A 24,024-nucleotide genomic window follows, 5' to 3' on the forward strand; every position below is an offset into this window, starting at 1 on the left:
GCCTGGGTATAGTAACAATGCCAGACTCGTGCCATCAATCCAGCAATGTGCCCAGAACAAGAGTGGCCAGGACTTCACGGGACTGAGGAAGTTCACAAGTAAAGATGACAGCAGCACAGTCCCTGTGGAGCCTATGCAGGGCAGGGTATGGTAGTAAGCCTTTAGTCCTCGCACTTGGGAGATGGAGCATCAGAAGATTCTGACTACATCGCATGTACAAGGACAACCTGGGCTATGGGAGACCTTGGCTCAAAAACAACAAAGGACATTAAAGACCTTAAGCCTTTTTCCTCATGGTCTGAAAATCCCTCTCGTGGTCTTCATATGAGGCCAGGCCCTGACCCTTCTCGGGGAAGGTTGGAAATCTGGTGGGCAGCTTGTACTATATGTAATTCAGACAGCCCAAAGATCCCATTCCAGGTCTTGGTAATTCAGAGGACTACTGCCACACTGTGAAATGGAAAAAAAGGAAACCTTTACATAGTCTCTTGAGGTGTTTGCCAAGCTTTGAGTTTTTTGACACAAGCGGTACTTCATAAAGTAAGACCCATTAGTGAAAGACTACAGCAAGAAGCAAGCTAACAATAAACTCATCCTGGCAACTTAGCATTTGGCATTTTTGCCTGGGAGTAACTGGCCATGGTCCAGAGCAATCATATTGCCGGGTCTACCCTGAAAGGCAGCCACCTCATCATGACAGTCTTAGCCAGGTATGTGCTTGACACCTGTGTTGCCCTGTAATCAGCCTAACCAGCTTGCTATGAACTGTTGGCAGGAGCTTCATTTGCAGTGAGAGCTGATTTGGAACCTTCTCAGTTTCCCCAGAAGATTCGACCCTGTTGTGGTCCCAGGGCTCTTTCTGTTGTCAGATGCCAGGTGAAAACTCCCATTTCTCTTTTCAGAGATGTGTTCACTTTGAGGTAAACAACTAAAAGTAAAAGCAGCCCTGGAGTGCTTGCATGGGTTCAGTTCCTGTAACACTGATGAGTAGAGAATGAAGGGCTTCAAGCTGGCTCTCATCTCAGCTCATAGTTATTTGTCCTGAGTGGGAGCCTATGCACAGGCAGTAGGGCAGCCAGGAAGGAGAGAGGAGGGGCAGGATTCCAATATGCCCTTCAAGGATGCTCTCCAATAACCTAACCTCTACCACACCCCAGCCATCAGGAATTCTTGGGGGACACATTTAAGATGTAAGCCATAATGAGATTAATCCTGTTTATTATTAAATGATATTTTTTTTAAAAATTCTAAAAATACTAATTACTTTCCCAGTTCTCCCATCTGTATAAGACCATTGAAGCTGTGACCCCATTGCCACTGATGGTTTTGTGACAAGCCTTGGATTATTTCCAGAACTCTAGGCACACAGGCTTAAAGCCAGAACTGTCCCACAAATGAAAAGGTAGCAGTCAAGTACTACAGTGGAAGGGATTTGCATAGATTACTAAAACAAGCAAAAAACCTGCTAAGTCTTTTTCCCATAGTGGGGAAAATCCTGTTCTTTTGGGTGTGGCCCAAATTTGTGGATTCCAATTGATGTAAAGATGAGACTCTGGATTTACAGTGTGAGGTAAGGACTGTCCTTCATAGAAGCAAAACAGGCAGTCTCTCCTCTCAGCAGGACTGGAATCTGAAGCAGGGTCTGACCAAGGCCTACAAGGGGTTTTTCCTGACATCGATCATCCCTGGGCTGGTTCTTCGGGGTTCCCACCGGGGCTTAGGCAAGGGTCCAAAGTTCCAGGAAAGGCCCACTTCACCCATAGGTAGCACCCGCCCTACTGGGGGTTCAGTTGTCTCCCGGACCCTAGACTCCTCAGAGCCCTGCTCGCTGCACAAGCTTGAGCGTTTCCATGTCAGGGGTAGTGGGGCATGGACCAAGTCCCGGGACTCATCCAACACACGGGACACCCCCTCCAGAAGGGAGGACTGCCAGAGAGGTTCAGGAGCTGCGGGATGGAGACCATCTTCATTTCCAAGGCAGAGGCTTCTCCTCTCACACCCTGTCACAACAGTATCTTTGTCAGACATAGAGGTACACAGAGGTGTCCCCAAACCCAGCTTCCCAAAGCCCCTGAACAATAGGCAACTTGAAATGAGGCATCTGTCCGGGCATGATGGTGCACGTCTTAAATCCCAGCACTTGGGAGGCAGAGGCAGGTGGATTTCTGAGTTCGAAGCCAGCCTGGTCTACAGAGTGAGTTGCAGGATAGCCAGGGCTATACAGAGAAACCCTGTCTCAAAATATCCAAAAAAAGAAAAGAAATGAGGCATCTGGGTGTGACAGCATAGGCCTGTAAGCCCAGAACAGGAACTTGGGACCATCTTTGGCTAAGTAGGACTTTGAAGCTAACTATGTTCCTTCGGCTTCCCAGTTGTGTAGACCCAAGCTGAACACTAGTGTTTACCCCGGCTCTGGCCTGCGGTGCTTCCTGCACTGAGCTTTTGCTTCAGCTCCTGGTTTATCCACATGTGTCGACATAGTTCCTTCTCCAGAGCTTGAATCCGGGCCTCATATTGCCTCTTGCTGTCTGCTAACCCCTCGCCAAGGTGGTCTGGTGTGAAAAGACAGATTGGTGAGGGGCTGTGGGCAGGGCAGATAGATATAGCACCTTTGGGCTTTGTGCCGCCGCCCCCCCCCCCCCCCCCCCAGCCCTCACCTCGCCCCTGCTGAAGGAGCAGCTGCACATTCTGCTCATGCTCCTTCTGCTGCAGGGTCAGCTGACGGTCCATCTCCAGGCGCTGCCGCTCCAGGGCCACCTCCAGCCAATACACCAGCCGCTGCTGCTCCTCCAGCTGCATCTCCAGCTCCGAGAAGGCAATCTGTTGCTGGTGTTGCTCCTCTCGGAGTGTCACCACCTATCCCAAGATCAGCCAGGCTCAGCTACCATGTCAGTGCCTTTCCCTAAATAATCCTTAGCCAGTTGGTAAACATGGTGGCAAGGAAATCACACCAGGTCTTTTCTGTCTCTGACACGGCTCTAGACAGTGAGGTCCCAACAATCAGCCGGTTCTCCGGGTGGAACTTAGCATAAACCCTCTCCCACTAAATAGTACTGAGCTGCTAGACAGTGAACTACACCCACACCAGGATTTCTCAACCAAAGAATAAGGCATTTGACACTCAGCACTGTGCGATGCCTGGTTGTGGAACCTGTTTATTATACAACATTTGACTGCATCCCTGGCTACTGCCCCTACCACCATGGCAAACAGAAATACCTCCAGACATGTCCCAAGGCACAAAGACTATCCCCTCTTGAAATCCCATTACTGTAGGTGAGGGCCTTCAGACCATAAGTTGGGGAAAACTAAGCCATCCCCTAGATGGCTTCAAAAGGACTGGAGAATAGAGCTGACCCTGACCCTGTCCCCTCATCTGGGAGAAAGGGACACACAGCAGACCTTCTGAGCTAAAAGGAAGTGGAGGCAAGGAGTTTGTGCTGGTATTCCACCTTGTCAAAATACTTGCACAGCAGGGCTCTAGTCTCTGAGGAGGAAAGGTAGCTGAGCTTTGCCATGAGATTCATCTCACACTGGGACAGCAAGGAGGCCGAAGCCCGCAGCACCCGCTGGCGACATGTGATAGCCTCATTCTTGTACTCGATGGCAGCGTCCAGGGCCTCGATGGCTTCATCCAGCTGGAACAGTGTCCTCTCCTCCTGCAAGAACAGGCTCTCATGGAGGAGGGGTATCAGACTTCTGAACCACAGAGTCCTGGGCAGATACACTACAGCCAACACATATACACAACTGAGCCTTTAGTGTCCCCTCAGCCTGAGAATGCCTTGGCATCAAAAGTGCCCCTTCCTGCAGCAGAAACAGGTCACAGCCTGATGCAGGATTAAAGACAGTGCTGCGAGGCTGTGGTCTTGGGTGCTTGTCCACGTCAGGGTAAGCTTGAGCCCCAGAAAGCTGAGCTGGGCCTGCCTAAGATGCCAGACAACCAGGGGTAAGTTTCTGCAATGCAGCTTTCTGTTCAGAGGAAGAGCACTTCATATACAGTTGGTGTCTAGTTCCACTGGAAGGGAGCTAGGAAGTCCACACAGTCCCACCTGCATCAACCGGGCCAAAGGGACAGTCTCACTCTTGTAAAGCTTAATACCCATGGGACACCACTGACGGAGAGCCAGAGCCAGGGCAAGGGACAGAGGGGAGCAGAAGGACAGGTGGATCAGAGAGCTGAAGCGTAGGGACAGAGCTGGTGCCCCCCCCCACCCCCCATGGGCCTACCTCAGGTGACAGCAGGCTTCCCTGCCTCAGCTTGCTATCAATCTCCAGGCGTTGCTTCAACAGTGAGTCCTTCTCCTGGCGCAGGGTGTCTATCTCCCCTCTGATCTGCTGCTGGTTCTGGGCACTGCCTTGCCGCAGCTGCCCACTCTTCTCAGATAGCTCCTTCTCCAGGTGTTCCAGGCGGCTGGACACGCGCACAATGTCTTCATTTAGGGCCTGAGGCAGCACAGCCAGTGTGTCAGAAGGAGCAGGTACTGTCCTCTCCTCAGAGGATACAGAAAAGTGCCCAGACTGCACTGGATGCTAAGGAGAATGTGGGTCTTTCCCTTTCCTACATGTAGCCCAGATGTTTGTTCAGGCATCAGGACCCTTTTAAGGACCAAAACGTCTATGGAGGAGATAGCTCAGAAGAGGAGGAGGATCATGTAAGCAGAGAGGAAGGCTCTAATGCTAAGAAGGGATGGCAGGAACGAGACAGCTGGTGCATGCTACACTATCAGTACAGAGACTGGGCAGGAGAGGAATTGGATTATGAGAAATTCTGGCCCTTGCTAGAGGCTGATGTGGAAGGAAGCAAGGGTTCCTGTGTCCAAGGGAATTACAGGTGACCTAGTGACCCAGATCTTATGCTCCAGGATGGCAGTGACAGGAATCCTGGTCTGAGTGTCCACAACCCTTCAGGAATCCGGCTTAAGCACCTGGATTAGAAGAGTCCTAGGTTTGGGTGTGACATAGTCTTTTGGCCACATTCTAATCCCATCTCAAAGAAGAATGAAGTGGCTCAGGAGTTGGCCTTTCTATGAAAGACAAGGTACCATGCCAGGTGCAGATGACCCCCAGCCTACCTCCGAAGGCAATGTAGTTGGCCATACCACTTACTACACATGCTCCTCATTTTGCTTACGTGAGCCCCAGTGTAGTGCTGGCCAAATGTGAAATGGCTTACAGGATGAGTGCCCATGCCCCATACATTTTTGTGTCATAAACAGCCTAAAGCCTTGGAGTTCTTGGGAATGCAGAAGATACAGTCCAAAGGGCAAAGCTTCCTGTCTTACCTGGCAAGAACATCATTTCAAAGACCCTCACCTATCTACACCCTGCCCTGCAGGGCCTCACTTGGCCAGGAACCTTGTGATGGTTGCTCACTTACCTGGCTGGACCTCAGGCGCTTGCTCTCTAGCCCCGTCTTCTCCTGCATCAGGGCCTCCTTCTTGGCCAGGATGACCTCCCGCTTGCGGAGTTCCTCTCCCAATTCCTCCAGTGCCCGCCGCTGCTGCAACACCTTTTCCATCTCCTGGTCCAGCCACTTCTTCTGCTCCTCGATCTTCTGAGGGACAGTAGAGGAGGCAGGGACCTCAGTACCTGTCTCTAGCTGGAGCCATTACCCAAAGTCCCAAGGAGAGCAGCAGATCCCCAGCAAGTCCTCAGGGGACCTTGGCAATGAAAAGGTCACCCAACTGCCAAGCTCACTGGGACACAGGCTCAGCCCAGCCGCACCTGCTGCTGCTCCAGGCTCACCACAGAGCCGTTGCTGCCGCTGCGCCTCTTCCTCTGGAAGGCTGCGATCTCTTCTGTCTTGATTTTCAGGATCTTTTGCTGTTGCTCGTGCTTCAGCTCCAGCTCCTGGGGAGGAGACCCAGTGAGGGGAGCAAGCAGGGTGGGGAGAAAAGCCTGGGGACAAGGCAATGGCATGCGTCCACAGCCTAAGTTTCCTCTAAGTTCTTGAGAGTGAGAAGAGCCTACAGTAACCTGTTTCCAAGATCATGTAGCTATGAGTGGTGGGAACGAGACAGAGCCCTCAGTGGGCCAGCCAGAGCCTGACCTTGACGCGATGCTGCCGCTTGTTCATCTCCGTCTCTAGGCGCCGCTTCTGCTCTGTCTCCTCACGGAGCCGCCTCTGCAGCTGCCCCTGCTGTCGCCGCATGAGCTGCACATTCCTCTCCAGCTCCTGCAGCCGGGTCTCACTTTGAGCCGACAGTGACACCAGCCGCTCTGTTGCCTGCTTCTTCTCCTTCAGCACCTGGGACCCACACAGCAGCCACCGAGCTATGCACAGAGGTCATAGGAGCCTGGCAGAGCGCTTGGCACTTCTCGAGGATGGGTGGGGCCCAGGTGGGTGAACAGAGGGGCACAAGGAAAGGGGAAAGCATAGGTGGATAGAGGCTAATGACAACAGAACACCAACACCAGTAGCTACACAACACTGACTATTCATGGAGGAATTATGCTACATGCTCTATCGTAAATGATCTAACAAACCCATGAACCAGTCTGCCTACTGGGCTGGCAAAATGGTTCGGTGTGTAAAGGTGCTTGCACCCAAATCCAATGACTGACTTGAGTTTGATCCCTGGGACCCACATGGTAGGAGAGAACCAACTCCAAAAGGTATCCTCTGACCTACACACACACACACACACACACACACACACAGTGGCACCTTTATACGTAGACACACGAAATAAGGAAAGCGTAATGAAAAGAATTAAATGACTACTATTATTCTCACTTTACTGATTAGGAAGCAGGCACAGAGAGGCCACGCGGGGTGATTAAGAACCCACAGCTAGAGGCTGGAGAGATGGCTCAGTACTTTGCTGCTCTTTGCAGAGGAGCTGGGTAGAGTTCCTAGTACCTACTTGGGTTCACAACTGTCAGTAACTCCAGTTCCAGAGGACCCAATACCCTCTTCTGGCTTCCATGGGTATAATAAGCACACATCTATTCAGGCAAAGAACTCATACACATAAAAATAAATGTCTTTTAAAAAAATGGGTTTTCCAGTCAGGAAAACCATTCTACCAGGTCATCTCTCAGACTAGAACTGAGGAAGGAAGGAAAGAGGAATGCGGTTAGAAAGGCAGATGGGCAGGTGCAGAGATGGCTGGGGTCCTCTGAAGCAAAAGCCAGGATGGACTGGAACTTTCTTCCCCCACCCTGTACCCCAATGTGACTTCATTTAGAAATGGAGCTGCCTTTAAAGATACCTTTAAGCTGTTGTGGGGCCCTTGATGGTGACCCTGACCTAGTAAACAGGCACCCTGCGAACACCAAGAACGCAGGTGCACAGGAAAGGCAGCCGCACAGCCAGAGGGAAGGCAGCCACCCACAGCCTCAGGAGGCCTCAGGAAAAGCCAGGCCTGTGGCCAGCATGAGCTTGCCTATCCAGCCTCCTGTGCACTGCTGTGTGGAGCCCCTCCCACCTGGGCACTCCTGCTCTGGCAGCACTAGAGGACTTACATGAACTGCTCAAGGGGATGGAAGGTGGGCACACACAGGCACATGAACATTCATCTGTTAGATGGCTAATCCAGGTCTTGGGGACCGTGCTCAGTGTTTCTCCCAGAACCAAAAAGAAAGCAAGCCGAGGGTTAGGTGGGCAGCTACACTGTCAAGTAGAGGATGAGATGGAAGGTGAGTGAAGAGCAGCTAGGACTGCGCATGTGTGCGTGGAGTGGCGATGCCGTGGGCTGAAGATTTCCTTTAGATGTCCGCCTTCCCTCGGTTAGTGGGGAGCAGCCACCTCTATTCCTGCTGTGTTGAAAGCTAAGCTGACTCTAGCACCCCATGAAGCCGGCCTAGATAAAGGTTAGAACGAGTGACTGCCACCAGTGATTCCAGACCCACAATCCTGTTCCCAGGGACCCCAGCTGGGAACCCCAAACACTGACCTGCACCTGGCTTTGGGCTGCAGCCACTCTCTTACGGAATTCCTGGAGCCTGGACCTCTCACTGGCATCCTGGGGCTCCCTGCCCTCCAGCTCTCGAAGCTGCCTCTGCCCTTCACACAGCTCTGCCCGCACACGCTCAGCCTCCTGCTCCAGCTCCCGGATGCGCTGGCTGTGCTGGCGGTTCAGGGCCTGGGCCGCCTTCCCTGGAAGAAACGGAGCCACAGTGGCACAGGCAGACTCTTCGCAGATGACGGCCACTGTCCCTCCCCTGGGAGTTCTGTTTCTCAGGCCCTGTCAGTCTGAAACACTGCACAGGGTTCGTCAAGTCTCACACCATCATCTTCTTAAATCCACTCAGTCACCACCCATCCTGCTTCTGGTCCTGGCTGGCCAGCACTCATGGTAGACCAGGCTGGCTTTGAACTCAAGAGATCTCCATCTCTGCCTCCTGAGTGCTGGGATTAAATATGTGCACCATGACTCCCAGCCCCCTTCCTCTCTTTTTAAATGAGTTTTACCCATAGGAGTGACCCAAATTATCAAATTTTATCTTTACCTCATGCATGACAAAAATCAGTATGTCCACTGAGCCTGCACATATTACTAGCTTCAGTCTGCAAGAATATACTAAGGGCAGAGAGAGAAGTTGGACACAGGTACGGGAGTAAACAGACAAATCCTGCCAGAAGGACTCAAGAGCTGAGAGACAGGAGGCCTCTCAGAGGCCTGTGAAACCAATCGAGTGTGCACAGGGCCCAGGCACGGAAGGATGACTCAAGCCAAAAAGGCTAAACAGGATCACCGGTGGCAATCACTCCTAGCCTCTATCAAGGCTGGTGTCATAGATATACTAGAATCAGCTTAGTTTTCAACACCACAGGGACAGAGAGAGGTGGCTGCCTGGCTGCTGACCAAGGGAGGAAGGGTCATCAAGGGTCAGTGACTAGGCTCTGGGTACTAAGAGCATAGGAGGAGAGTCTGCAGTTCCACCCCCAGCTCTGATCAGAGCAGAACAAGCCAGTGTGTGTGCCTGCAATCCCGGTCCTTGGGAAGCGGAGGCAGGAGGATCAGAAGTTCGTAGCCAGTGTTGGCTACACAGCACCTTTAAAGGCCAGCCTGGGCTACATGAAGCCATCTCAAATAAACAAATCAAGGAAAGACGAGAAGACACCAAGGCAAGCCACGGTGGGTAGCAGGAAAAGGTCCACGTTGTTTGTTTGCTTTTGAGAAGTCATTTCAAGGGAAAGGATACGGTGGCTGGGATCTGCTTCAAGATAAAACAGCGAAGAAATATGGGCAGAGATGAGGGTGGACACGCTCAGTGACTGTGAAGCCTGGCTAATGACCTCTGTACTAGTCTTTCCCTTTAACCAACTATTTCAAAGTCTGAAAAATGAGTTAGTAATAAATCCACAACTGTTACAGACATGCAAACAAACAGGCAAGATGGCTCGGTGCATAAAGGCACTTGCGGCCAAACCTAATGACATAAGTTAGATCCCCAGGCCCCATGGTAGAGAAAACTGACTCCTGAAGTTACCCTCTGATCTCTATATGTGCACTGTGGCATGTGCACCACACACATACACACACACACACACACACACACAGAGAGAGACAGAGACAGACAGAGAGAGAGAGAGACAAAAACAGAGAGAGAATGTATTTTTAAAATGTTTTTGAAAAACTATCAAATGGCCACCACTTATGTTGTCCCCAGTTGCCCTGCTAATCACCAGGATCAGATGTGGCACAATCTGGGATAACTGCTTTCTCATTTACACCGTGCCTAGGACTGACTGTTACCAGACCCCAACACAATGCCTCCCATGTAACAGAGTCAGTAGACGAGAAGCTCTGTTTACTGAGGAATGTTCAAAGCATGCCACCAGAATTAGCCCATTTCACCTTCACAGCCATCCTCTGGAGAAAACAGGAGAAAACGAGACAGCTGGAAGAGGCCCACGCTGGGTCTCAGAGCTAGGCCCCGAGGCCTGTGCTGCTAAGCAGTATTCTGTAAGCCTTCTCCAAAGCAGCCCAGGCCGAGTGGGAGACCCTCCCGAGGAGGGACCCACCCCAGGGCCCCACTGACCTGTCCGGACCAGTTCGCCAATGAGCTCCTCCTTCATGCGGATGTTGATGGCCAGTTCCCGGATCTTCTGTTGGGCCTGGGCCAGTCGCCACTCAGAGGCCATGGCAGCTGGGGCCTGGCGGGTCTGAACTGGGACCTTGCCACTACTGACTGCTACGACATGCAGATTGTCAGGATCAGCACCCCGACGGAGCATGGAGGAGGCAGAGGCGTGGGGTAGAGAGGCTCCCTGGGTGCTCCCCACCAAGCCTACCTTGTGGTACTGGTATGGCACCAGCTGGTTCTTCTGGGCAGACCTCTGGGCCCTTCCTGCCAGGTGGGCTCCCTGGACGCACCCCTGCCCTCTGACTCCAGTTGCTGATCCCATTTCTAGAAGGCAGAAGCAGGAGTCAGTACCACTTCCCAGCCCCTGACCTAGCCTAGCCACCTCTTAGGCCTGGAGAGAAGAGAGGCCTTGGGACCCTCCAAGCCCCAGGATCAATGTTACCCAAGACAGAGATGGGGCAGAGCTTAGAAGATGACAAGAAGCTGCAGGTACCACGGGTCGTCTTGGAAACTGAGCATCAGGAAGTCTGGGCACTCCCTATCACACTCACCCCACTGAACCCTTCCCATCCAGAGCTCACAGACCTCCCAGGGATGGTGAGGGAGAGACAGGAATGAGCATCTTGAAGCTGAGAGGCCTCCATACAACCACTGAAAGGAGGACCAGGAGCCTCCTCCAGCCTAGAGCAACCCAGAGCTGACCCTGGGAGTCCAACACATTGGTTCTCCCTCACCTGCGCAAGTATAAGGTCCGCCTGGGTGGCTCCTCTTCTTCTTCCTCCTCTTCCTCCTCACCCTCCTCCCCTTCCTCCTCTGATGTAGTGGAAGAGACACTCCCCAGTTTGTCCACCTGGGCCGACACCTCTGCTTTGACTTCCTTGCCATTCACCACCTGCTAAGAGGGTATTAGGGCTCACAATGAGAATGCTCACAGGGCATCCTCTGAGCCCTGAAGTGTGCCCTGTCCTGCACACTGTCCTCTCCTCAACTTCTTCCACCACATGTTCACCCTCAAGCTGTCACAGGACACACTGGGAAGTGCTCTCGCCCTCAGCCATCAGGGAAGGATGCGGTCTTCCTGACATCTGGTTCTCCTCGGGTGACAACCTACCCTTTCTAGTAGGGCAGCTTGTGTGCACCCAAGCCCTTTCTCACCACTGACACCCTGCCAAAATGATGGGTACATGACACACTCCCACCTAACCCAAGCCCTCAGCAACTACACAGCTGAGATGACCTAGAGTTCTGAAGCGGCACAGGACTCAACTTTGGCAAAAAGAGTCCAAGCTGCAGAACCTACAGGCAAAGGAAGTGAGCCTTGGGGAGACCAAGCAGAGGTCATGGAAGAGTCAGCAGAAAGCCACCCCCAGAACGTGTGTTAGGAGTCCATCCTCGGGTGTGCAAAGGTGCCACCTCGTCGTCATCGCTGATATCCTCACTCCAAGCAATTTCCAGCTGCCTCAAGATGCTCACTGGCCCCGGTCACTTCTGAGGGGCCCCACAGTCTCTCATACCCGGTCCCTTTCTCTAGGGACACCTGAAATAGGAATCTTCTATCTCACAGCTAGTGCCACGGAGACATGAACAAGGGACACGTGCCCTAGTGTTGCCCTGATGTACCAAGCCTCACCAACCTCCTTACCTGCTCAGAGCCAACTTCTTCTCCAGGAAGACATGTCAGGGGCATCATGCCCAGCATGTGAGTGTGGGCACCCCCCAAGGGGGCTGTGTGAGGCCGGGGCACAAAGGATCCCGGTGGCAAGCCCTGCAGGAGCCCCGGCGCTCCCCAGCCAGGCTGTGCCAGCTCTAGGCGCAGCCGCAGTTCCACCATCTCTTCCTGCTGCTCCCGCAGGCGGTCACTCTGCAAGAGACACAGTCCAGGAGCTGATAGGGTCGCGGATGCCACGGGTGGGGATGTCCGCTGAGCAGCATGAGTACAAGAAACTGAAGAAGGAAGCTGAGGACATTCCACCTTCAGGGGTGAAACTGGAAAGTTTGAGCAACACTGAGCCCTTTCTGTCTGAACAGCACACACCACACTGGTTCCCACCCAAGCTTTCATCCTATCCTGCTCAATGTTCATCACATTCCCACACACCTGCATGCCAGCCCTTACCCGATACCAGCTGGGCAGAATACCCATCTTGTCGGCAGGCTCCCACGTGGCATCCTGCTGCCCCCAGATGCCAGCTCCAGCTGTCAGAGCACTTCCTCCACTGTTCTGTCCCTCGTCACGGTGAGGCACCACACACATCTCCACATCGCCCTTAGCCCAGGTCTCCATTCAAACTCTTTCTTCTATTCTGGGAAAGCCTCCCGGTCTACAGAAGGGGCATCCTACCTGCAGTTTGTACTGCTCCATGGCGTCCTCCAAAGCCGCCAGGAAGTCTCGATTCTCCTCCTCTAGCCGGGCCACCTGGCTTTGCAGGGTCACCAGCTGCTGGGCCCCTTCATCTCCCTATGGGGCAAGGAGAAAGGCTTTAGGGGTGGTGCCTGGCAAGATGCTATGATACCCCAACTTTCTCAGTCTTGACCCCGGCTCACCCAGTCCTACTCTTCTACACTTCCCTCCAAGATCTGCTTTGCAACCTTGGTGCTCCTGGCCCCGTCCAGCCAGGTTCCTTTTGGATGAGTCATCTCCCGCCATTACTAATAATGTTTTAATAATGCTTATCACTAATATTTTCTTCGTTTTGAGTTAGGGTATTGCTGTGTAGCCTAGACTAGCCTAGAACTCATGATCCTCATGTTTCCACCTTCACCGAGTTAGAATTATGGATGTGGCCACTATTTCCACAGATCATGGGGTTTTTTTGTTTGTTGTTTTTTTGTTTCCTTGCTTATTTAAGACAGGGTTTCTTCAAGACAGGGTTTCTGTGTAGTCCTGGCTTTCCTGGAACTCACTCCATAGACCACACTAGCCTTAAAATCAGAGATCCACCTACCTCTGCCTCCCTAGTGCTGGGATTAAAGGTGTACCCTACCATGCCCTACATGTTTTTATTAATGTTACTATTATCAAGAACACCTTGGTCTTTGCCAGTGTTTTTGACCATTAGTCATCTATTAGTGCTTCTGATCTTACAAAATCCTTATTTAACAGACCCAGAGGCTAAGTCCTTCCCAAAGTTAAGGAAGTGACTTTAGTCACTGAAGTGACAATGAACCCCAAGCATGACTGCTTGGCTTAAAACCCTCTTCCCTTGATCCCTACCCCGAGCCCACCCCAGGGCCACCTTTCTCCCGCTGGTCCCCTGTGCCGCCTGGTCCTCGGCTGGAGCGCTTTCGATGCCGCTGTCGGGTCCGGAGGCAGAGCTCAAGGCGCTGCGCTCGCCCTCCACCGCGCACAGCCAGTCCCGCACTTTGCGGGCAGCAGCGCCAGGCAGCCCGGGCTCGGCCTGCAGCTCTCGCAGGAGGCTGTAGGCGGCGCTGGTGCGGGCCCGGCAGCGCGCGCACTCAGCCCCCAGGCCCGCAGCGACTGCCGCGGAGCCCACAGCTGGGCAGGGCACGCGCCGGCCGCGGTGGATGATGCGCGTTTCCGAGCGGTGTCGCGGCGGCCCGCGCGCACCTGCCGCCTGTTCTTCGGGAACGCGCTCGGCCTCTGAACGCCAGTTGACGGTGGCGCGATTGCGGATGTTCTGGGCACGGCTGGCGTAGTTTAGGGTGTTGAGGGTTTCATCGAAGTCGGAGGAGGAGGGACTGACGCAGGCGATCATCACTGTCTTGGCATTCCCGCCCAGAGAGTCTTTGAGGATCCTGCGAACACGAGGATGATAAGTGGCTCTTGTGAGTACTGATCTGGGACCATCCGCCTAGGTTCAAAGCCACCTTTCCTGGGGGGGTGGGGGGGGAGGGGAGGCTCCATGATCCCACCCGAACTCAGACGGGCCATCTCACCGGGTGATCTTGGAGTCACGGTATGGGATGTGGCTGCCTCGGCGCTGGGGGTCCCCCAGGGCGCTAATGACATTTCCCAGCGCCAGCAGGGTGCTGTTAATCTGGATGCTCTCTTTGAGCCGTTCTCCGGTGCTGCCGGTCTTCAGAACCCTCTCGGAACCTGCCAGGTCCACGAAGTGGAATTTGGATACCAGCAGGTGGCCAGCGGCGGGTCGAGGCAAGCGGCTGGGAGCCCGTCCCCTCTGCTCCAGGGTCACCGTGAAGACTGTGTGTGAGCGGCTGGAGAGGCGGTTGAAGTGTGTGGCGCCTGTGTGGCGCGCAGCGTTGCCCATCTCCAGGAGGCTCAGCACCTCGTCCAGGCCTTCCACGTCCACTTCTTTCACCCCACAGAGCACTGTGGAAGCAGAAGACTGTGAGCATCTCCCCTACAGACAGACAGCAGACGAGCAAAAACATCCAGGACTCCTATCTGCTCTTCCTCACCCAGAGCGCCCGGAGTCCCTGCTTTCCCGCACTTACCTTAATGTTTCCTATTCTGGACACAGAAGCATATACTGAACTCACTGCAGACGGCAAACAAAACCCACCATCCAGGGCCTGGATTTCCCTTGAGGAAGTGTCTCTCCCAGACAGGTTAAGCCAGCCCATCCTCAGAGAAAACAGGCAGGCTTTGCTTGCCAAAGGCCTCCCTTCCAGCCATTAGAGGATTCCCAAGACTCCTCACCAACATTTCCCCGATCATCTTCCCGAAGCTGGATGTCCCGGCTGGCAGTGCCCACTTCTAGCAGATCTCGGAATTCTTCCTTGTAGAGTTCCAAGTAGGACACGTGTACCAGGCAGTCCAGCAGGTCATTCTCATCAATGAGCTTGAAGGCCTCAGCCATGGCCCTTGGGATGATACCTTGTTCATCTTCGTGCAGGGAGGCTGGGAAGATAGTACAGTGTCTCCTGCTGCCACATCCCCAGCTGAACCTGGCCCAAGCATCCACTACCACCACCACCAGCAGCAGCTTGAGAATGGGACTGTAGCGTGGAGAAGACAATTTTCAGAGGCCAAGGAGAGACAGCCTCTGCTAGACCGTGCTCCAGGATAGGGAAGCAGAATTAGAGATTTCAAGCAATGTCTTATGGTTTAATCAACCGCTTTCATGATGCACCCCCCTTACACCATTCCCAACAGATTATCAGACACCCTGAACTTGATTACTCCTTGGGACAGGTAAGTCACTACCACGGTTCATGCACAGCTAACTAATAGGCCTCTTAATTTGCTTCAAGGAAGTAGAGTGTTCATCCTAATATCCCATAGGAAGTTTGCTTAAATATGTTTGCAACAGAATGCCAGGAAGTTATCAGATTAAAAGAAGACTGGAAGACTAGGGGTGTAGCTTCATGGCAGAGCACTTGCCTAACGTATGAGCCCCCGAGTTCAATATATAGCAACACACACACATGACTGAAGAATACTTAATGATAAATGTTCCTTATCATACATACCACATATATGGTCTTTATCACTATCCCCAATTCAAAGGAGATGGCTCCACATATTAAATCAAAAACTAAAATAATATTTTATAGCCAGAAAATTTCAGATGCCAACAAGTGTAGTGGTGCATAAACCATGAATATTTATAATTAAATATTGTTCATTTGTGTCTCTCTGTGTGTATGGGGGGGGTGTTGAGGATCAAACGTATGGCCTTAAGTGAGACGGTAACTCTACCAGTGAGCTACGCACAACTCTGGCCCCAGGGCCTATTATTGAGAAAACAAAACAGGATGGAAAAGAGTGGATATCAAACAATGCAGGTTTTACCAGGCATGGTGGCGCAAGCCTTTGATCCCAGAGGACAGAAGGCAGATGCAGGCGGACCTGACACCTGCCTGGGCTGCAGAGTGGGTTCCAGGTCAGCCAGGGCTACACAGGAGAACCCTGTCTCAAAAGACAAGGGAAAAAAAAAAAAAAAGCCATGCTTGAAGTATAAAGTATAATCATCTTCATTGAGGAACCGGAATGCCCAGGAAGGTGACCATCAGGCCTGCTATTCTATGCATGTACTCTCCTGCATTTTCTTAATTTTTACAATTATGCCTCTGTCATTGCTATGGTCTGTGTATGTCTCCCCAAAACTCATGCATTAAAATCCTCACCCCACTGTGATATTAGGAAGCAGGTGACTGATTCATGAGTTGGAGCCCTCATGAATGAATTGAGTGTAAGGGAGACAACAAAACAAAACCCCTCTGTGGGGCTGGAGAGGAGGTTGCAGAGCGGTTAAAGCCACTTACTGCTAAATAAAAGGCTTGAGCCAGGTATAGTAGTACATGTCTATAATCCTAGCACTTGGGAAAACTGAAACAGACAACTGAAAGTCTGAGGTCCACCTGGACTACACAGTGAGTATCAGGCCAGCCTCAGGCAAGCCCCTACCACAAAAGACAAAAAGGCTACCTTGTAAGGTTATATGGAAACTACTGCCCTTAATTTTGTTGACAACTTGACCTTGTCTTTGGAGCCCCCAGAATCAATTTCTGTCTACAATGCACCAGCATAGCATTGTTATAGCAACCTCAATGCACTAGGAACAGTAGCTAAGAGAAAATAAAATAGTTCATGTTACTTAAAGGGGGACAATTCCTGCCATTGAAGTGGCCAAAAGAGTCTTCCTCAGATGCAGAGGCTCCAATCTCAACTGCTCCGATTGGAACACATATTCAAGACACACTTGATCTTCTTCTGCTATGATGCCAAAACCCATTCTTGAGAAAGCCCTTCACCCACAAACCCCACTTTCTGCCTTTCCCAGCCAGCTGACATGGAGTGCTGATCTCTGCCCAGGAGATGCCCACTCCCTCCTCAGCATCCTAACCTTGGAGTGGGGGTAGGGATGGGGGTGCAGAGAATTCAGGAACATAAGAAGGATCACTCACCCACACTGGCCTCCCCCATGGTGTACGTCTTCCCAGAGCCTGTCTGACCATAGGCAAAGACGGTGGCATTGAAGCCCTCAAAGAAAGCCTCGAGGAGGGGCTGCACGCAAGCCTGGTACACAGCCTCTTGCCCAGTGTCCTCTCCCAGGACCACATGGAACCCAAAGTGGCGGTCACGCCCCAGGGTGATTCGACCGCGCTCAGGCTCCACCCGCAGGCAACTCTGATGACCATGCAGCAGCTCCTTGGGCAGCAATGGGCGAACTCGAAGGGCCACCCTCACCGGGGCCTCCTCAGCCCCAGACAGCCTCTGGGCCTCCAGCCCCATCTTGAAGGAGAATAGCTCCGGAATCTGCAGAGAAAAGGAAAGGCCCTTACCATTGGCCTGGACTACAGAGGCCAGACCATATAGCTCTAGACTTTGGGGAGACTGACGGAGGGGTAGTCAAAGTTCACACCATCTTCCCAAAGGGGCACCCAACCGACACAAACCACAAAACCATTAAAGCCACAGTAACTTTTCTTGACATCTTACCTGGCTAAACATAAAAATAAATAAATAAATAAAAAGCTCCAGCACTTGATATCCCCAGTTTTTGTGTTCCAGCTGGTCCTGCTCCCCCTTCTCACCATTGCTCCCCTCCCTGAAACTGCTTGACACCTGCCCATCTTCTTCAAAGAAGTCAAAAGATCCTTCAAGACCAAGTTCCTATCGCTAAATTCTGCCAGTTCTATCTCCCAAATATCTCTTAAGATTATCAGCTACACTACTCATCCTGTTGCCAAAACCAGTCACGCTGCTGACATCCTGAAGGGGTAACTTCTGCCAGCTCCCTTTCTGAGTCTCAGTCTCCCTGACCTCTCCAACCCCGTAGTCTGAGCCATCTTTCAAAAACACAGTTGTGACAGCCTCTTTTTTACACCCCAGCAACAATAAAGGAAGCTTAGAACACACCCCCTACCTTCCCCATCTCCTGAACACCATGCCTTTCCTCTTCTGGAAGGACATCAACCTCTGTGTTACCATCTTCCTCCACCCACGCTTGGGCTGGGCCCACCTTCGCCACAGGGCCAGGGAAGCTGTTCTGCTCTGTCCCATCACCACTACAGACAGCCCTTTGTGCTGTCCACATCAGACACTGACCACACGGATGCCAGAGCCAGATTCTCTCTCCCGATGGAAAGCAAGAACCCTCTTTGTCTATTTCGAACTCTATCCTCAGCACCCAGCACAGGATACAATACTATCTAGCAATCCGTGATGACCCCTCCCGCCCCCAATCTCGCCTTCTTCCTCACCACATTCTTCAACCCCAACATCCCACGCCACGCTTCGTTGTTTTAATATTTACTGTTTAACATCTCTGCGTGTATAACCGCTCATTCATTCGGTTCTGGTTAGGTGCCGGAGCCTGGGTACACAGAGGTAACAGTGCCTGGCTGCACTCCAATCCCCAGGTAGACTCTGGAGCTGTGTGTGGTCCCGGCTTCTCCTTCCCCACAATCAAGGCTCCGAGCCTCAAAGGCGCCCGGACAACTCCACCCGCGCGATCGGCGGCCGGGAAGAGGCCCTCCCGGAAAGTTTGAAAAAGTGATGACAAACGTGGACCCTCGCAGGCTGCTCCTCCTGGCCCGGCCCGCCCAGTGTGGGAGCTCGCGGTAAGCCGAGGGGCACAGATGGGGGGCTGCTCAGACGCCTCCATCCCCTCCGGACCCACACCCACCTGCCAGGGTGCGAGCGCAGTCCCGGGACGCGCAGCAGAGCTCGGCGCCCCGACGCGGCGCGCTCCGATGCCGTCATCGGGACCCCCGCCCCCCCAAACATCCCTCCCTTCACCCGCAACCCCGCCTGCCCCGGCGCTCCGGGGCGGAGGCGCGGGCAGGGCGCCTCCAAGTCGGTCCGCAGACGGGGCGGGGCGGGGCGGGGCGGGCCTCTGGGGGGGCGGGGGCTGGAGAAGCAGCCAGTGGCTTCTCTTCAGGTCTTAGAAGACTGTGAAGTCGGCACCAGACCTCTGTCCTCTCATAGACCCACCTCTTTCTTTCTGCTCCCAGGGTTAAGCCACAATCCTCATTAAAAACAAAATGTAACAACAGCAAAGCCACCTTCCCTAGGAAGTTTTAGTTCCTAAGACTATAGCGCATTTTAGGATTTATGAGATTCAATCGCAGTTTAGAGTCACTGTCAAGGGACTGAGAGGCAATGCGGGCTGTCCACCTCTTTGACTAGAAATACCACGCGTTGTTGAATTTGTAATTTAAATCTAGACTCCAAACTAGAATGGGTGGCCGATGCCTGTAATCCCAGCACTCCGCAGAATCCTTGAGCAGCGGGAGATCAGCCCCACCCTGGCTACAGAGGTGTTGTAGCCTCTGGACAAACACAAAACTAAAAAATGTGGAAAGCAGACTGGGAGAGGCATAGTAGGGCATTTGCCAAGCTAGCATGAGGGAGGACTTGGTTTTTATCCCAAGTACCACAAATAGCCACTACCATCCCAGAATACATATTTATCACTTAAAACACCACTAAAGAAAAACAAATTTTAATATATGTATTCAGACGACTGCCTGCTACAGAGGCAGCATAATTAAAGGCTGCAGAAATGTCCAGTTCTCCCAGATCTATATGAGAAAAAAATCAGCCCCACACAGTAGAATCACAGCCTGAAGTGAGGCCAATGATGAGGCCACGTGGTGTCTCACTGGTAAGATAAGCAGGGGCCGGGGGTCCCTGATAAACATAGTCTCTTCCTTGGTGACACAGATACAGGCCAGATTAGACAAGATTAAAAGTAGATACAGGCAGGTTTAGTAGGAGGCAGAGCTTTGGTGAGTTCACCGATCTCACAGGTGGAGGTCAGTGATGTCACACATTCGCTAAAGCAAGGGGCTTTTATAGACTAAGTGAGGAGCGCCAGCAAGAAGCTGGAGTGATATTCACACACGGTCAAAAACTGAACCCCTGGGCGGGCACTCTTGGGTGGGCTGCTGGAGGTGGGAAGCCCAGGAGTGATGCTGTGGTGATGGGTTAGCTTGACATTTTCTCTGAGAGGGCAGGGTTGGGGGAAAGGAGGGCAGATAGGTTTCCCAGCTTGTGCAGGGCATGGGCAGGAGTTCCAGCCTAACACTCCCCAGAAGGTTGAGTCAGGGGCAACGACAGTGCCTGCTCTCCCCCGTGTATGATCTGTCATCTACAGGCACTAAGTACCCAGAGGAGTGAGGGAGCATCGCCACGTGGTGTGGGGTGCTCTTGGGATCAAGTGATCTGTCCCTATGTTCTTTCCTTCACTTTCTGTATGCCACGTGGTCTGACCATCCCTGAGCTAAGCTCCGACAGGGTGATGGCCCTACGGGGCCTCAGGAGATGACAGGGATACTGAGAAGCCATCCACAACCACATCTTAGACTTTTCAAATAGGAGCAGGTGGCCAGTTGACTCGGGTATGAGGAAGGGCCACCAGGAGGACACCAGGCAGCTCAGTTAGATGCATGGGAGCAGATGCATGAGAGCTGATGCATGGGAGCCGCCAGAAGCAGTGGCACTTTCTATAAAATACAGTTCAGTGACGGAGATAAAGCAATAGGGCAATGCAGGCTCAGCTAGAGTGTTCTCGAGCATGCTGTGGAATTGCACGGGTGGGTCCCAAACACTCTCAACCAGTTGGAATCCTGAGCAGGAGGAAGGCAAAGTGCAAGGCAGCCTGCCACGGAGACGGGAGAAGAGACTTATTTAGGCTGTGACTGCGAAGAAGCCAGCCGCTGAGCTGCATAAATCTCACACGGTGATTGATGGAGCATCACGTTTTCCAGAGGAGTTATGACTATAATTATAATAGCAATTACAGTAATTAAGTTACAGGGGAAGAAACACCAAAGCTGTGAATGTTATGGTAAAGTTGTGGAATTCTGTGGTGTTAGACATCACTGGGACTGCCCATAGGTATTCATGACTTTACAAAGAAATAACCTTTTCCTAACCCTTTCCAGTGGGCAGGTAATGGTGTGTGTGTGGGGGGGGGTATTGTTAGGTGTGGTAACATGCCTGTAATCCCAGAAGTGAGAAGATGGAGGCACAAGAAGAGTCAGGGGTACGAACTCCTGCTGGACAGCAAGTTCGAGACCAGACTAGGCTATATGAGAGCCAAGAAAGAAGGGGATGGGGGAGAGAGAGGAGTGTTGAGGGGGAAGGAAGGGGAGGGAGGGTAAAGAAGATGGTATGGAAGGAGATTAGGGGAGGAAAGAAACACCCAGATGCTTTGAAAGTGGCAGATCTAAACGTCCAAAGGGGTCTGGCAAGCCGGTTTCATCACTGTGGTAGTTTGGATACACTTGACCCGGGAGTGGTACCATTTGGAGGTGTGGCCTTGTTGAAGTAGGCATGGCCTTGTCGGAGTTAGTGTCACTGTGGACATGGGCCTTAAGACCCTCATCCTAGCTGCCTGGAAGCCAGTCTTCTCAACCATTTGTCTTCGGAACAAGAGGTGACACTCTCATCTCCTCCTGCATCATGAGTGCTTGGATGTGGCCATGTTCCCGCCTTGATGATAATGGACTGAACTGCTGAACCTGTGAGCCAATCAATTTAAGTCAATTCGCTCAGTGCCTACGTGCATGTTGTTCTTGCCGAGGACCCTAATTCGGTTCCTAGTACCCACATCACCTAGCTCACAGTCAACTGTAACTCCAGGTCCACAGGATCAGATACCATCTTCTGGCTCCCTGGCTCACGTGGCTCCTCACCCACGCCCACAGAGACACACAAATGTATGCACATAATTCACAAACTTTTCTAAAAGAACTACTCATTAAAAAAAAAAATCATGAAGAAACAATGAGGCATGAGTTGACGGTGGCAAGTGGGGCCACCGCGTGGATGCCGAAGTCAGTTACCAAGCGAAAAGGACTTAAACCTTGGACAGCCACTTTACAGAAGGGGAAATACAGATGTTCAATAAATACAGTAGGACTTTCGTGGTTTGTTTCACTTTGTTGCCCTGTTGCCGATGGAATCTCAGGGTGGGTACGGAGGTCCAACTGGGGTAGGAAGCATCCAGGGTAGATGGGGGAGGTCCAGGTTGAGTCTGCACTCCTGTCTGCACACCCAGCCATGGCCCATGGAGCCCTGCCAGAGATAGGCTGCTTCTGCACTGTAGCATCTAAGGATGCTCTTGCCAGGTCCACGATCAGCACAGTCCAGAGCGTTGGTGAGTGTGGTGTGTTCTTAGGAAGGGTGTGTGTCATGTATAAAACTCATTACAACAAAGACCTGCCAGAGCCCAGGGGTCAACCATAGTGTACCACAAGAAGGCACTCCTGGGTATGAGGAATTCTGATAGGGTCTGGTGTATATGTGGCTATGTAAATGACAGGTGTGTTCTGATAGCTTATGTGCATTTCTATGGCGATCATCAGTATTGCAAATTATACACTATTTCATCAAGAATCTCATAGTTATGGGTTACAGTTTGTACGCACACATATCCATATATATGCATAAGATTTTATGTGTGTGTGTTGCTGGGGATGAAACCCAGGGCTTTGCACATGTTAAGCAAATGCTCTACCAGTGAGCTACTTCCTAGCCTTACTGTTTACAGTGGGGGAGGGGAGGGAACAACCGAAAAGCTCACCCTTAGGAAGCTAGCTAGCTACACCAACTTATCCACTTTAAATTTATATTATGGATTACCATTCAAAAGAGCAAGTAGGACTTCTGATACTGCACAAAAAGATAGATAAGACGTATTGTGTAGTTGAGGAGCTGGAGAGATGGCTCAGGGGTTAAGAGTGCTTGTCGCTCTTGCAGAGGACCAGGGCTTGATTCCCAGCACCCACATGGCAGGTCACAACCATATATAACTGCAGTTCTGAGGGATCTAATGCCCTCTTCTAACCTCCGTGGGCATCAGGCATACAGGTGGTGCACAGACATATTTATGTGAGCAAAACCTTCATGCATGTAAAGTAAAATAAATCTTTTTTTAAAAAAGTAATAAATTTTTTTTAATCATGTATTAAACAGAGTGGGAAAAGTAAGGAAGGCCACCATTTGGAGCTTAAGCAAAGACAGGGGTTAATACACACGTGCTTGCCCACGTATAGTATATAGCTAGAAGAATACACTCAACTGTGGCTGTTTTTATAGGAGAGAATCAAAAAATTCATAAAGGAAAACACACACACTTTGTAGTGTTTGAACGTTACAAGTATGTATTATGAATTTTCTAGATTGACCAAGTATTGGTATTTCCAGAAATGGGATTTAGAATGAACAGGGACTAAGCATATGTGCTCTATGTATGATATACCGTATTAAGCAACAGATGGCCACTGCTGGTTCCCAGCATCTGGGGAATCATCTTTCTAGGGTGACCACACAGGCAGGAGTGATGCCATGAAAAAGTGGCTGTGAAAAAGCTGGCGCTGGAGAGGGCAGGCCGGGTGCAGGGGAGAGAGACTCAGAAACCAGAGCTGCCATCTAAATAAACACCTCGGCGGTGTGCTGAGAACAAGGTAACCAGAGGGTCTCACAGCTCCGCGATAAAAATGCACTGAGAATTCCTGACGTTCAGAGGGAGCTGGCCAGAGAGGGGATCACCTAGCACTAGAAATGGAACCAGCCTGGACTATATAGGGAGACATTATTAAAAAAGGAGCTGGCCCACGCCTATAATCCCAGCACTTGGGAGGCAGAGGCAGGAGATTTTTGAGTTCGAGGCCAGCCTGGTCTACAGAGTGGGTTTCAGGACAGCCAGAGCTAAACAGAGAAATCCTGTCTCAAAAAAACCAAAAACAAAACAAAACAAAACAAAAACAAAAACAAAAGAAGAAAAAGGAGGAAGAGGAGGAGGAGGAGGAGGAGGGAGAGAGAGGGGAGAAGGGAAGGAAAGAGAGAGGAATGGAGGGAGGAGAGAGAAAGGCAAGAGAAAAAAGAAACTGTCAAGTGACCCACTACTTTTTGGCATAAATTCATGTCCACAGAGAAGGGAATTTTAGAACTAGTCAGAACTAGTTAGAACAAAACTTGGCCACAAGTTTTGTTAAAGAAGTCGGAAATCCAAACAAGCAATTGCTTTTATAGGAAGAAGGAGGAGGAGGAGGAGGAGGAGGAGGAGGAGGAGGAGGAGGAGAAGAAGAAGAAGAAGAAGAAGAAGA

At 51.7% G+C, this 24,024-nt stretch overlaps 1 protein-coding gene across 1 annotated transcript; it reads right to left on the reverse strand.

The window, feature by feature from the left end:
- Positions 1–1,201: 1,201 nt before the first annotated feature.
- Kif7 (kinesin family member 7) lies at positions 1,202–18,638 on the reverse strand. The gene is made up of 19 exons (XM_021194192.2): positions 18,594–18,638; positions 16,870–17,221; positions 14,660–14,860; positions 13,936–14,329; positions 13,275–13,794; positions 12,380–12,496; positions 11,681–11,899; positions 10,773–10,933; positions 10,247–10,362; positions 9,994–10,146; positions 7,902–8,104; positions 6,053–6,250; positions 5,728–5,853; positions 5,381–5,557; positions 4,231–4,446; positions 3,453–3,659; positions 2,658–2,856; positions 2,406–2,552; positions 1,202–2,000 (listed from the first exon to the last, which is right to left on the reverse strand). Exons 2-19 carry the CDS (start codon positions 17,195–17,197, stop codon positions 1,654–1,656), a joined length of 4,029 nt encoding a protein of 1,342 aa, XP_021049851.1. The 5' UTR covers positions 17,198–17,221; positions 18,594–18,638; the 3' UTR covers positions 1,202–1,653.
- Positions 18,639–24,024: the final 5,386 nt, after the last annotated feature.

This window comes from Mus pahari, chromosome 1 (assembly GCF_900095145.1).
Source record: "Mus pahari chromosome 1, PAHARI_EIJ_v1.1, whole genome shotgun sequence".
Lineage (NCBI taxonomy): Eukaryota > Metazoa > Chordata > Mammalia > Rodentia > Muridae > Mus > Mus pahari.